The 15,565-nt window shown below is 26.5% G+C and overlaps 2 protein-coding genes and 1 long non-coding RNA gene across 4 annotated transcripts in view; 2 read left to right on the top strand and 1 right to left on the bottom strand.

Annotated features, from left to right (window-relative positions):
- The window catches only part of LOC114120907 (poly(rC)-binding protein 2), a 43,497-nt gene extending 39,522 nt beyond the window's left edge, over positions 1-3,975 (top strand). The window contains exon 12 of one of the 2 annotated variants that reach the window (XM_027982997.2): positions 817-3,975. The gene's annotated coding sequence lies outside the window, so the exon portion shown is untranslated. Of the gene's footprint in view, positions 1-811 lie in introns of both variants that reach the window. The other variant, XM_027982996.2, reaches the window with a different exon arrangement.
- A 2,014-nt stretch (positions 3,976-5,989) lies between these two features.
- Positions 5,990-14,468, bottom strand: LOC126551097 (uncharacterized). The gene is made up of 8 exons (XM_050203867.1): positions 14,255-14,468; positions 13,218-13,260; positions 12,341-12,465; positions 8,910-9,113; positions 8,046-8,249; positions 7,184-7,387; positions 6,387-6,527; positions 5,990-6,001 (listed from the first exon to the last, which is right to left on the bottom strand). Exons 1-8 carry the CDS (start codon positions 14,396-14,398, stop codon positions 5,990-5,992), a joined length of 1,077 nt encoding a protein of 358 aa, XP_050059824.1. The 5' UTR covers positions 14,399-14,468.
- A 109-nt stretch (positions 14,469-14,577) lies between these two features.
- Positions 14,578-15,363, top strand: LOC126551348 (uncharacterized). The gene is made up of 3 exons (XR_007605238.1): positions 14,578-14,675; positions 14,736-14,807; positions 15,225-15,363. It is a non-coding gene; the product is annotated as an uncharacterized LOC126551348 (long non-coding RNA).
- The last annotated feature ends 202 nt before the right edge of the window (positions 15,364-15,565 follow it).

Genomic DNA, 15,565 nt, shown 5'->3' with positions numbered 1-15,565 from the left:
TAATTATTTAAATAAACAATATATTAAATTTCTTTTTATATTTCCTCGTCATACATAACATTTTTCATACTACTCTGAATCTAAAAATTATCAAAAAGTCGCAAAGCATAAGGTATTTAAAAGAGCGTCCATGTTTACACAATGTCTTCTCTTATTAATCCGCTAAGGTGCCAGATGTACAAAAAAAATATGTGTATAAAATAGGTAGAGGAAAACTATATACATACCACAAAATTACACAAATTTTCTTATTTTTTCATGGCTTATAAATACAACACGATTGATTATTGATAAGTTTTACCTTTTACCTGATAAGACCACAACACGATTGTACACCAAGTTATATATGTATAAATAGGTTCTATATAATACAATTTATATAAACATGAAGTAAATAATAATAAATAAATACAATATTTTATATTAAAAACATAATAAACCAAATTAATTTACTGAAGTTTAAAGATTAAACTTTGGTTTTAAACATTTAAAAGGAGGTATTTCACTTGGTATTTATATATTTTATTTGAAACAATTAAATAATTATTGATTGTATTTTAATATAATTGAAAAATATTATCAAATTTATATACTATATCATACACAAATTATCATACATAACATATTATATTATAATTTAATATAATATAATATATTTGGTGTTCAATTGTAGTAGGTACACCCAAATAATTATTATGTAATCTGAATTTATTGACAAAATGTATAGATATAAAATATTAAAATGTTTATTCCACGTATTTAATAATTTCTAAAAAAATATTAAACTTATATTAAATTAATTATTTTTAAGATCAGTTATACAACATTTGGGCATTGGAAAAGTAAAATGATAATGAACATCAAAAATAAGGTATTATATATTTATTCAACGATGATGATAAAATTTTCCTGTATTAATAGGTTATTAACTCATAAATTATAATTAATCTTTTGTATTATTATTATTATTATTATTATAGTTATTATTTGTTTAACTATAGTACTCATATTTAATGTTTTGTTTTATTTTTATTTTTTAATCTAATATTAGCGTTAATGTTTTCAATGTTAAAATCGAATAATTATTATTAGTTAAGTTAAGTATGCGCGTTATAACTATTATAACTGTTCGTGTTTATTTTTTGAATTGTATTATTTGTTTAGTATTCTATTGGTTAATTTTTAAGTTGTTATTTTTTTCCGTTCATACATTTTGTTGCTAATATTTTGGAATCGTATCAAATGTTTTTATTACACAATTGAGGATTAGTTAATGTACAAATAGGCACTAATATTTAAACTGTTCTTGAGTGTCAATAGAATCAGTAATTCTTATTTTTGCTGACAAAATGCATTTCTGCAATTTTTTCCAGTTAAAGCAATATCTACAATAAAATAATTTAATAAAAAATGAATAAAAATATAATATTCTATAGTAATCGTATACAGGGTGAGTCGGATAATAGTTTAGAACTTATCCAATTATATGGACACTATAGCTAAATCCAACTGAGTATACATGAATTAATTAGGGTAAACACGATTTGGTAACTAATTTGATTTTTTTGAGCAATGGTCAATTGTCGTCCAGTCTCAGTGCCGAATAACATTAGTGTTATTCAGTTACTACATAAGTTCTACCGTCCCACCCTGTATAGTTTCCTATAATATAATTGTGTTAACTTCAAAATTTCTGATCTACTATTAAATGCTTATATATAATAGGTTAATAAAATCCACAATAATCAATTACTTATGGCACAATACAACTTAGGATATTATGTTGTATTTTTAGCTTGCCGGTATTTTAAATCAAAAAATGATCGGCAAAATAAATTAATATAATGCCAAAAAAAAAAGTAATAATAATAATATAAATACATTTAAAAAACAAGCCATATTTGCTGGTTAATCTGTGAAAATATGTGCCAAATACCAAAATTATATATATACGTATATAATATATTATATATATATAATATTTTAAGGTGTAGCAATAATAAATAATATATTTTATGAAAATTATGAATTAATGACTTTACTGGCATTAGTACATATATTATAATATAGGGATAAATATAATATTTTCCGATAGATCAATTTTATTTAGAAGCTTTAAACAACATAAATGCTATTTAAATATATCTCTCTTAGACGCACTCTATTCATTAGTATAATAGCATTACGCTAATTATAAATATAAACGTTTTCTTTTTTATATATTATTTTTTAAAACAAGTTTATACAGACACCAAAGTCTTACCAATATGAGGTACGTAAATTGTACACTGTGTCAAAACTCAAAGGACAAAGGCGAAAGGGTATGCCATCGGGGGCAAATAAAAGGTTAGTGAAAATAAATACAAACTTATCGTCAATATATATTCTTGGCGCGCACAATTTTTTTTATCTTCAATACAAGTTATGTTTTATTTTATTTTTCATTCAAATTATATAAATTTAGTTAATTAAAAATATTTTTTGTAATGTATTCTTGTAGTTTAATATATATTTTATTATTTTTTTTTCATAAACTGAAAACAAATAAAGTGTGATATAAAAAATTAGTCAGGGACGCATTAACTTTGGTATCTTGACCCATAGGTCGATGAACGAAATGCAATACATATTATATTTTAATAGATTTTCATACAGAATGATTTCGATAATGTTGTAGCAAATAGCTTGAAATTTCTAATAATTGTAATAAACATTTAAAAAATTTAAGTAATTTTATCTAACTTTTAAAATTTAGAATATTTTAACAATAATTAATATAATATCGTTTATTATCATAAACATTAGAGACAATCATGAATTTTTATTTTAGATATTACATAAATTTTTTGGTAGCCACATAAAAAATTTGAAAACATATTTAATTCGCAATATTTAATGAAAAACTGGTTTACGATCAACATCATTTTTGGGCGTAAATAATTATCATCTAAACAGTAACCGTTGATAAAATATACGCAAATGCATCATTTTTTTTTCTTTTTTTTTAAATGTTTATGTACAAGATAATATATGCATTTTATATTTATAAACATTTATAAACCTATTTAAAGTAAATTAAGCGCGTGCTAAAAAAATAATAATAATAAAATTTTTTGTGAAACACAAAAAGGGTAAGAATTGTTTTTATAATATGTATAAATAGATGTATACATATTTGTTTTGTTTGATCTCATTAAATTAATTACAAAAAAAAAAAAAAACAATATTCACACAGAAATGTAAGAGAAATTATTATTTTATAATTATTAGTTTTGTTATTATTTATCTTGATTTTTTATTTCAACAAAATAAAATAAAACCATATTTGAGAATCTAACATATCCCAAACAGAACCCAACTAAGTGATGAAGATTATCACAGATAAATAGCATATCGCGTATACCAGCATATCCATTTTCCGCACACGACCATATCATAACAAATCGAGTGAATTTGTTTTTTTCCTAATTTGTTTTGTGCCCTAATTTGATCAATCTAGCGCTGTCTTTAGGAATCGAAAATAAAATTGGAAAACTTACAAATCACTGTTACCTGATGCCAGCAGTTAACAATACGATGATATATATGATTATTGTAAACCAAATTATTTTATCACCAAAACATTATTTATTATTGTATTATTATATTATTATTATTATTAGTCGTAGTACTGTTAACCACCTATTAACCATAATAATTATTAGATTATATTGATTGTATACCTAGTTATTTTAGTTAGACACTTAAGTTTTACTGTTTTAAGGATATTTACGTTAATCCAGTAGTTTAAGTATTATTATAATTATAATTCCTAGAATTTGGTTTTTCTAACCTTTCATAAAACTCACTCTCTCTCCTCTTTTCTCTCTTCTTTCTATCAAACCCTCTCTCACTCATCTCACTCATACTCTCTCTCTCTCTCTCTCTCTCTCTCTCTCTCTCTCTCTCTCTCTCTCTCTCTCTCTCTCTCTCTCTCTCTATCCCTTATTCTCTCTTACTATAATTATAATATGAATATACCTTAAAACTTATTTACACATCTTACATTTAAAAAAATTATACATATATTATTAAATATTGTGAATTACGATTTCAATATTGTCACTACTATTATAATATTATAGTATTTAGTCTCTAGACAAGTTTACCATTTAATCCGTAGTATTTTGACAATGCTAAAATATAAGCTATTGTATTTTAACTTTGTTTGTTCGATATTGTATATCGCAGGGTTTAAAAAAATAACAATTATTATGCTTACACAGTTGTATTTAAATACATATTATATATTATATCCTTGATTGTCTTATTAATCATTTACCTATATGTACCTACATCACATAATCACAAACTGTTTTAAACACGTACCTTTGTATATTATGATACCTGTAAGCTGCAACTCAGTTGCAACTATATTATATAGACATAAATTTGTTTTGCTGCGCATGTACGGTAACTTTTTTTTTGAACAAATGTATTACCGAATCATTTATACAGTGAAGTAAACCTGAATGAAATTCAGAGTCATGTATTCGAAATATTTAGTGTTACTTTAAAACACTATTATATTCAATCTAAGAGGCGAAAATACATTTTGTTTATGTTGTGTACCATGGCTATCGTGAACCATAAATTTTAAAACTTTTGTTGTACATTACAATTTACAAATCGAAATTTAAACTAATATCAATAACCTGCCTACTTTTGCATCAGAGGATGAAGTATAACAAACTTTAGAATTTAATCCTCAATATTTAGTTTTAATATTTTTGGTTGTGGTTAGGGCCGTATTACCGCTTAGGCTGTTTAGGCTAAAGCCTAGGATGGCAAGTATTAAAGAGCGGCAAATGTTAACGGTTGAAATGACATAGCAAATTTTACCTATGTAAATCAGGTGGTAAATTTATTTTGGCCTATCGGCTGCAAAAAACTTAATCTAGCCTTGCTTGTGGTTGATATACCTAGTTAATGTATTTGATATACTGATTGGTACACCTATAAATTCAAAGTACCTAGTACTGCTATTATTGCCATTTAATATCCTCGTTGATTCGAATATCTAGATTAAATAGATAATTTTTTTGAAAATGTTGATGTCCCTTTATAAATTTGAATAAGTTATTTTTGATTTATTACTTTTTATGTTTTAAGTATATTAGAAAATGATAATATAGATTTAAAAAATAATACATGTAGTGGCTATGGCGATTTGAAAATTAAATTTACTGTAGGTAACAATAATATAATCTATTAAAATTGTATAATTCATGAAATTGCGACACATATATTTTCACTACGTATAATAAACAGTTAGCAAAAGGTAGTAATAATCCAGTTTTGTATTTTAAACACCAAGGGCAGGATGATGTTGCAACACATTTAGGAAAAGATGACTTTTGTATCATTATTATGACTGATTTCCAAGCTGAAATGCTGGTTAAATTTGGAAATGATAAAATCTGTGTTGATGGGACCCATGGTTTGAACATTTACAATTAATTTAATATTAATTTTTATTATTATATACCTACCGGTTACCTCTATATGTAATAGTTATTTTATGTTTAGATAATAATTACAAAACAATAAGCCGCTCATTTATACAAAATTAATACAAAAAAAAACTGTGTTAGTCACAATTACGGACGCCATAAGACAGAAATTACCAATTCTATAATATTTGATGTCCGATTATCAAAGTAAATATTGATCCCACGAAATATATTGTAAGTACATTTTTTATAGGTAATTACCTCTTCTATAATATATATATATATAGGTATTTTTCTTATAATCTTAATAATAACCGAGTTATTTGAGAAAAACTGATTTTTATTGCACAAACCGCGCTCTAGCGGAGGTAGCGGTCATCAAATCTTAGGGGACTTTTAGTATGTTACTTAGTACCCTTCAATAAAGGTGTATACCAAAATTCAGCTTTCCTGCTTTTTTTCCGCTATTTTATATAATTTGCCTGGATTTGGTTAGATTACAGATTTGACTATAATAAAATAAATGTAATATAAATTAATGTAATAAATATAAATTGATGAATATAATACAAAATATAAAGATGTTGTATTTGCTTGATTAGTACATGTGAATATAATAACAAAATATAATTTTTAAGGTGCTTGATTAGCATAATGAATATGATATGAGATGAATCTTTTAATGTGCTTTATTATCAAAATGAATTAAATATAAAATGAATATATATTATATATACCTCAGTAGGCCAAAGAATACAAATGAATATAATATAAAATGCTATTAATGTTTTACAATGAATGGACCATAATAGTATTTTTCTAGACTCAATTTTTTTTCCAGCATAAAATAAATCTTCTCCAGAATCTCTTCTTTTGTTTCCCCTTGTCCATAACCTTTTTCAGATCATTTTCTTTAGGATCGCGTCCTGTTTCGTATTTAATTTTCGTGCTTATTGTCAAAATATCTTTCTTCTCTTCCTGGATGACATTTTCCTGACCGAGAGGTACTCCATTCGAATCGATTTGTTCTTCATCCTTTAAGCAATATCATGATTGAATTATTTCAAGGTATCGTAAATAATAAGAAGCATGATTTTCAGAATCAATCTATCTTTAGGAGGGGATTCTCCTATCTTATTTCTGTTTCATAACACAAATACGCAGCGAGTTCCTCTTAATACAATAACATTGGTTTGGGTCATTTTGATTCTATTACCCAGTGTTGATATCACAAAACATTTTTTTTTTTTTTTTTTTTTAATGATTCAATCATATTTATATGGAAAAATATCAATTTAGATATTTTATATTATTATGCTTCAGATAAAAAAAAAAATATAAATACATCGAAAAAAAGTTAAGAAACTATCTATAATAATGAAAAAAATCACCTAGCCGGAACTGCTGAAGCTATAAGTATAAAATTTTGATAGTAGTTTTGTTTCATAGTGTAGACATTCACTAAGAAAGGATGTTAAAAGTTAAATTTAATTAAGTTATTGAATGATGATTCCTGAAGTCCGATTATAATGGATGTATCGTTGTTGTCAGGACTATGTTTATTAGGAAACACTTTCAATTTAATATGTGATTTGTTTACAATTCTAGGACATAGGAAAGGTGTCGAACCACAGAAAGTATATTTAATTCACTTTCACTTATTTAAAAAATAAGGGACAAAAATTACGCACGTTTGCAGGTCCTCTAACACTTGGAGATCCGCTGCTATTATGTTGTGTCCCCTTGTCCATAACATTTTCCAGTTCATTGTCTTTAGGATCGCGTCCTGTTTCGTATTTAACATTCGTGCTTATTGCCGAAATATCTTTCTTCTCTTCCTGGATGACATTTTCCTGACCGAGAGGTACTCCATTCGAATCGATTTGTTGTTCATCCTTTAAGCAATATCATGATTGAATTATTTCAAGGTATCGTAAATAATAAGAAGCATGATTTGCAGAATTAATCTATCTTTAGGAGGGGATTCTTCTAAATTATTTCTGTTTCATAATACCAAATATACAGAGAGTTCCTCTTAATATAATAACATTGGTTCAGGTCATTTTGATTCTATTACCCAGTTGATATCACAAAACATTTTTTTTTTTTTTTTTTTTTTTTAATGATTCAATCATATTTATATGGAAAAATATCAATTTAGATATTTTATATTATTATGCTTCAGATAAAAAAAAAAATATAAATACATCGAAAAAAAGTTAAGAAACTATCTATTATAATGAAAAAAATCACCTAGCCGGAACTGCTGAAGCTATAAGTATAAAATTTTGATAGTAGTTTTGTTTCATAGTGTAGACATTCACTAAGAAAGGATGTTAAAAGTTAAATTTAATTAAGTTATTGAATGATGATTCCTGAAGTCCGATTATAATGGATGTATCGTTGTTGTCAGGACTATGTTTATTAGGAAACACTTTCAATTTAATATGTGATTTGTTTACAATTCTAGGACATAGGAAAGGTGTCGAACCACAGAAAGTATATTTAATTCACTTTCACTTATTTAAAAAATAAGGGACAAAAATTACGCACGTTTGCAGGTCCTCTAACACTTGGAGATCCGCTGCTATTATATTGTGTCCCCTTGTCCATAACATTTTCCAGTTCATTGTCTTTAGGATCGCGTCCTGTTTCGTATTTAACATTCGTGCTTATTGCCGAAATATCTTTCTTCTCTTCCTGGATGACATTTTCCTGACCGAGAGGTACTCCATTCGAATCGATTTGTTGTTCATCCTTTAAGCAATATCATGATTGAATTATTTCAAGGTATCGTAAATAATAAGAAGCATGATTTGCAGAATTAATCTATCTTTAGGAGGGGATTCTTCTAAATTATTTCTGTTTCATAATACCAAATATACAGCGAGTTCCTCTTAATATAATAACATTGGTTCAGGTCATTTTGATTCTATTACCCAGTTGATATCACAAAACATTTTTTTTTTTTTTTTTTTTTTTTTTAATGATTCAATCATATTTATATGGAAAAATATCAATTTAGATATTTTATATTATTATGCTTCATATAAAAAAAAAAATATAAATACATCGAAAAAAAGTTAAGAAACTATCTATAATAATGAAAAAAATCACCTAACCGGAACTGCTGAAGCTATAAGTATAAAATTTTGATAGTAGTTTTGTTTCATAGTGTAGACATTCACTAAGAAAGGATGTTAAAAGTTAAATTTAATTAAGTTATTGAATGATGATTCCTGAAGTCCGATTATAATGGATGTATCGTTGTTGTCAGGACTATGTTTATTAGGAAACACTTTCAATTTAATATGTGATTTGTTTACAATTCTAGGACATAGGAAAGGTGTCGAACCACAGAAAGTATATTTAATTCACTTTCACTTATTTAAAAAATAAGGGACAAAAATTACGCACGTTTGCAGGTCCTCTAACACTTGGAGATCCGCTGCTATTATGTTGTGTCCCCTTGTCCATAACCTTTTCCAGTTCATTGTCTTTAGGATCGCGTCCTGTTTCGTATTTAACATTCATGCTTATTGCCGAAATACCTTTCTTCTCTTCCTGGATGACATTTTCCTGACCGAGAGGTACTCCATTCGAATCGATTTGTTCTTCATCCTTTAAGCAATATCATGATTGAATTATTTCAAGGTATCGTAAATAATAAGAAGCATGATTTTCAGAATCAATCTATCTTTAGGAGGGGATTCTCCTATCTTATTTTTGTTTCATAACACAAATACGCAGCGAGTTCCTCTTAATACAATAACATTGGTTCGGGTCATTTTGATTCTATTGCCCGGTTAATACCACATATAGAAAAATATCAATTTAGATATTTTATATTATTATGCTTCAGATAAAAAAATAATATAAATACATCGAAAAAAAGTTAAGAAACTATCTATTCTCGATTGCATACTTGAAAATCTACTAATTTTATTTATTAGCCTTGAAATTGAAATCCATTTTCAATTAATATACGTATGATTTTTAATTATTTAAAATTTAATCTATAATATGTTTGTATACAATGCACATTACACTACATCGTATATAATGTATAATACTTTAATAAAACAATTAAAATCAGTTAGGGGTATGGGGGATGTAATGATGGCCACATATAACTATAATAGTGGCATCATCATAATCCCATATATATATTATATACATAGTCGTAAATATGTTCACACGATAGTAGACATCTGTGGTCAGACATTGTTATTTCCTTTAACCATTATCTAAATTTATTACCCCCACCGTCTCAGAAGACACCCATCGGGCACTTGGACACAACGTCACTCTCCCTATGTGTGCCTTTGGCATGGTTATACGTGGAGAACCAATTTATGTATGTTTAAAATAAATGTCTTTGTATTTTAATTTATAAATAATAAATCTATTACTTAACTCAGTGTAAATATTATATCACTTTAAGTGAATTAACATCATTCCTATCTATTATTCCTACACTAGCTGCAGCACTCAATCGCTGACAGGTCTACAGTCAAACTAAGGTAAGATAATTCATTATGACATTATATAATAGAAATCCTTATATGTGTACTATACATGTATCTGCATGCGTGTGCAGATATATATATAAGAGGGTAGTAATTCGGATTGTGTGCGCAATATATATAAATGGTAAATCTCACATAAATGAAAAGAAGATTCATAATATAAAATATATATTGCGCAGCTACGTTGATTTTGATTTACTACACTATAATAACACCCACATTGTCCCCCACAATTAATCCTAATGAAAAATATATTTTTTCATTTCTTCCTGACAATTTTAATTGAAGGCAGTAGCGTATCCAGGAGGGACATGGGCCATGCCCCCCCCCCCCCATTGGCCGTATCATATAATATATTAAGCATAATATGTAAATTATTTATTTTGGCTATGTATTGGTTTGGAGTTAAAATTTAAAAAAAAATGATAGTTTTGTTAAAAAGATTATAAATATTCTACAGATACTACTTTTCTATGCAGACACCTATAACATTATAACCTTAATAAGCCACAACCATGGCTATAGATCTATAGCCATGGCCACAACCGCGGTAAAAACTGCAGATAATGGTTAGTAAAAAGTTACATGATGGTATGTTGGATTCGTATAGCGTTAAATTGAAAGTTAAAAGTTAAAACTCAGTGTCGGTCTGGCTTATGTTTGGGCCCCCGATACAGTAATTTACAAGGGCCCTCTAACAAAAAACAAAAAAAGGTTTCTTATATTTATAATATTTATATAAATAAATAAATAAAGGTAATAAATAATTATTTCATTTTCCGTGTACATTTAATATGAAATTAAAATTTTTTATCATTAAATAAATAAATAAAATATATTTAGTAAATAAATAATATATTAAATACTAGTATTTAAAATCAATGGTTCAAAGTTTACAAATTAATTCTGGAATCCGAGTTCAGAATCGTGTGTTAACTTAATATTCTTTCCCACTTAGATAATATCGGCCCCTAATATATAAAATGCCCAGGGGCCCCCAGCGATCGCCGGGTGGGCCAAACCGACACTGTTAAAACTTATTAATAAGTTATTTGTTCTTTTGTAAAATATTATACCTATCATTTATTGATATTTCATGTAAATAAATAATAACTTGGGGGTATCCTGTTAAATCGTTATGATCAAAGTCTAAATGTATTAGGAATTACTGATTCAAACAGAAATTGTTTTAACTCTAAAAAGCAGAACATAAATAATATGAGTTCAAACGATTTAGTTCCAATTTCGGTAAGAAAATTAATGTGTTCACCTTAATACTAATTCATATTTTGTTTCTATTTTTTTTTTTTAATATTGTTAATTGGTTGTTGTTTAAACAATAGAATACAAAATCATCAAATGGCAATGCAATAATGACAAACACTTATGCACACATTTGAAAAATTAAAAATACTGTTATTTGAATGTAATATATTTAATTTTTTTTTGCCCCCCCCCCCCCCCGTTTGTAGAAATCCTGGATACGCCACTGATTGAAGACCATTGCTTTCTAAATCATTAAGTTATTCAATATTAATTTAAAAAATGTTTTATCATTTCCTATAGCTTTAACATCTTTTGTATTAAAGAGTGCAGCTATACAAATATTTTGTAAATTTGAACGTAAATAAAAAGGAGACAAAGGAAAACAGTAATAAACGCCTAAAATCGATGATTTAGGTTGATTAAAATTGGCTGTAGAACTGGAAGCAGTCGAATCTTTAATTAAAGTCGTAGGGTAACTCCAAAGATCGTTCTTACGCAGTTTTGTCACAGTATCATGATATTTTTGATGAATTTAGTTTTCGTTTCGAAACATTCAAAAAATAAGTTTCCTATTTAATAAAAGTGGTTAAAGTGAAAGGCGCGGAGGGGGACGAAGCACCCCTTCTTATTTACGGTAAGATTAAGCGTCCCCCTTGAATTTAAGTCTCCAAAGTCAAGGGGACGCTTAAAAAATGTATTGTGAATTTATGTTGCATGTTAATTATTTTGATAATTTATTAAATGGCTTACGCAGTCACACACATTAATTAAACATCGAATTTAAACGTATTTTATTTCGCGCGAATAATCTCCACGTTCTGAAGATGGTTAAGTTTAGTGCGATAAGCGATTATTAAATAACAAATTATTGTGTAGTAATGTGTTATCCACATTCACGCGATTTCATGTGATAAAATAATAATTATGATTTAAATAAAATATATTTTATTATATATATAATATATTATATGAATGTATAATATTCAATAAATATATTAATATAAAGCTATTAAAGTCGAATAATTTAATGATAGATTAATTATAGGTACGCACCTTTAATGGATAATACTCAAAAGTATAGTAGCCATTTTTTTCATTATACAATAACGATTTGTATATAAATGTTGTTTTATTTCGAATATATGTTCTGGGCGGACCCGGTGGAAATACTGGAAATTCTAAAATTTAAAGTTTAAAATTGTTATGAATTATACCTACAAAATAATTTGCAAATATCCATGATTTTAACGAATTTTTGTCAATATTTGAATTTAAAATGTTGATAAAAAAAAAAAGGTGCATATATATATATAATTTTTAAATCACCATAAGACTAACTTATGAGGAACTTTGTATCAAATGTTTTTAAAAGTTTTTTTGGCAACCCAACATTTTTTTATCAACACTTCAAAAAATTTTTTTAGAAAAATCGAAAATTTCATTTATCTTTAAATACCTAGCTCCAATAAGTCAAAGTATTTTGAAAATTTAATCGTGTATATAGATAACGCTAATATAAACATGTGGTGAAAAATTGAAGTATTTACAGTGATTAGTTTATGAGTTACAATTATATAAAAAAATCGAGTTGGTTAAAAACTGATTTTGCATAAAAATTCCCGTTTGTCCGTCACTTTTTTTTTTGTTTTTCTCGATTTTATTGAAACTGTTGGAACATTTTTACTTTTAACCTGTATAATTCACCAAGGATATTCACTTTGCCATCGGAAACCACCCCCGAATTTTGAAATTGAAGCATTATTTCGACTAATTATACCGTGCACAGACGTCAGACACACAAAAAAAAATAATAAATACATAAATCATTGTAAAATCAATACATTCATCACTTCGTTCAGGATCTAAAATGTGTATTTTTTCTATTGACGACGATGTTTTACTGTTAAATAATATATTAAATGAACATTACCGTTTTTTTCTATTTGTTCTTTAATTTTGTTGTCAGCATCTTCCTTTACATGAAAAATACAAATGCATACGTCATTATTAAAGATAATTCAATTTCTTAACATCTATACAAATTTGCAAAGTTTGTACAACATATTTTTGTCATTAAAAAAACATTTAGTTATTAATTAATATCTTAGGTATAAATTTACGAGTACTTATGTATATCTAAAGTGTGTATATTTGTAAATAATTTCGATATAATTATTATCTCCCAGAAACCAAATTTTCTTGTAATCATTTCTTTGCGCGTTGACTATCGTCTATCGCAGATATTTAGGAGATATTAAAGATCGTATTCGTATATACTGAAAACATAATACTTTCAGCAAATTAAGTCCATTGACGTATATTTAAGTGACATAATTTCACAGGACAGTATACTTTTTTTGTGTTAGACAAATTTTAGAGGAAGCTTTTTTTTTTAAAACAGATAAACTTTAGACAAATAGACTTTGGAAATCAACAAAAACTTATTTTTGTTAAAAGTCATGTTAAAATCCTACAGTTTTTAAAATAATGTAAGCCTAAGTATAAATATTTTAGTCGACTGCTTTGACAACGTTAAAATTGACACTTTTTAGTCATCATATCCATCTATTTGACTGAGTAAGAGTACCTACCTCCTACATATTATATTATTATTAATTATCCAGACAAGTTACACGATGTTATGCAGTGCTATTCCTAAATTGTTTGTAGTTTAAGTATGATAGTTATACTAATCAGACTTTTTTTATAACTTTTATATTATTATAAAAAATACATATAGTAGATGGCAGGTGCTATAGTTTTTAAACACTTTTTTTATTGTATTATATTCTTTACTTACAGAACTGAGAAATCGTAAAAACTTATATGAAAAAACTAATTATGGCCTATGGGACACTATACATTCTTATTCTGTACCTATATCATACTATAATATTATTCAATAAATATATTAAAATAAAGCTATTAAAGTTGATTAATTCAATGATAGAATAATTAGATACGCACCTTTTTTAATGGATAGTAGTCATATACCATGTGTCCATTTGTTTTTTCTTTTCTCATCATTTTCATTCCGAACATAGTTCGGCCATGAACAAAAAAGAATGGTAGAGAATCTGGAATATCCATAATTTTCAAAGGATATGACATGATTATAAACCAAAATATCAAAATATATTATTTCACTTTGTATACAGAAATATAATACAGAAATATTATTGTTTATAATGAGTTGCTATGAGATATGTAGGTATTTATTAATTTCAACCATGAACCTATTATACCTACCTTACGAGTAAATTTAAATCAAATAAGAAGTAATAATTTGTAATTATTTGGACACAACATAGGTACATAAAAAACGATGCGACATTTCCACCCAATATTCGGGTCACACAAAAAGTAATATTGAAGAGAACAGATGACTGTGAGTATTTTCATGGCAAATTTGGTGATTTATTTACTTCAGTACATCCAAAAATTTCAGTTTTCATGAAAAATGTATTAGCTATGCAAACGGATTCTTACGTACAAATTAATGCTGCCGATAATAACGAAAGTGAGAGATATTTTAAATCTATACTAAATTTAAATCAAATAAGAAGTAATAATTGTAATAATGATACAATAGATTGATGAGGATTGGGTAGGTGGACAGAAGCCGGGTCTCGATATAGTTCAAACATATTTCTATTTTCTACACGAGTTAATAACTTGCAGCAAACATAGATAAATGACCAAAATTAGTATTTCTCTTTAAATTATTTTATTTACTCAAAAATACTATTCTTGAAGCTGCAAATTTCAGAATCTAATCTACCGCAGACAAATGGTGTGCACTTCGGCTAATTTTTTTTTTTAATCGAATTATTAAATAGTAGAATTCACATTATTATATATTCAGAGATACTGAGATACTGAATATTTTTTAGTTTGTTTTACCATTTGTATCTTTTTTTTTTGTGCGTGTGTTTAGGTAGTTGTTCCAACAATCAACCATGTTTGTAAAAATTTGATACTTCAATTATCACGCGATTCTGTTACATGAATTACCAAATACGAAATAACCAAACAATATTTAGAATACTTACATTTATTTTATAAATAAAAATGATAAACCATTAAATGTGTTTAAAGTTATTAGATGTATTATAATCATACTATTAATATGTCATTCAATTTTGAAATATTATAAAAACATATATGGCGTGGTTGACGAAAATAAATGCCCAATAACCATAAATGTATTACTAATAATTAGTAATAAATAATGTAATTGTCTAAAAACAACAAACTACAGCTAATAGCTATAACAAA

This window comes from Aphis gossypii, chromosome 3, assembly GCF_020184175.1.
Source record: "Aphis gossypii isolate Hap1 chromosome 3, ASM2018417v2, whole genome shotgun sequence".
In the NCBI taxonomy this organism is placed as follows: Eukaryota; Metazoa; Arthropoda; class Insecta; order Hemiptera; family Aphididae; genus Aphis; species Aphis gossypii.
The sequence above is the reverse complement of the archived record's forward strand: the minus strand, read 5'-3'. Positions and strand labels throughout refer to the sequence as shown.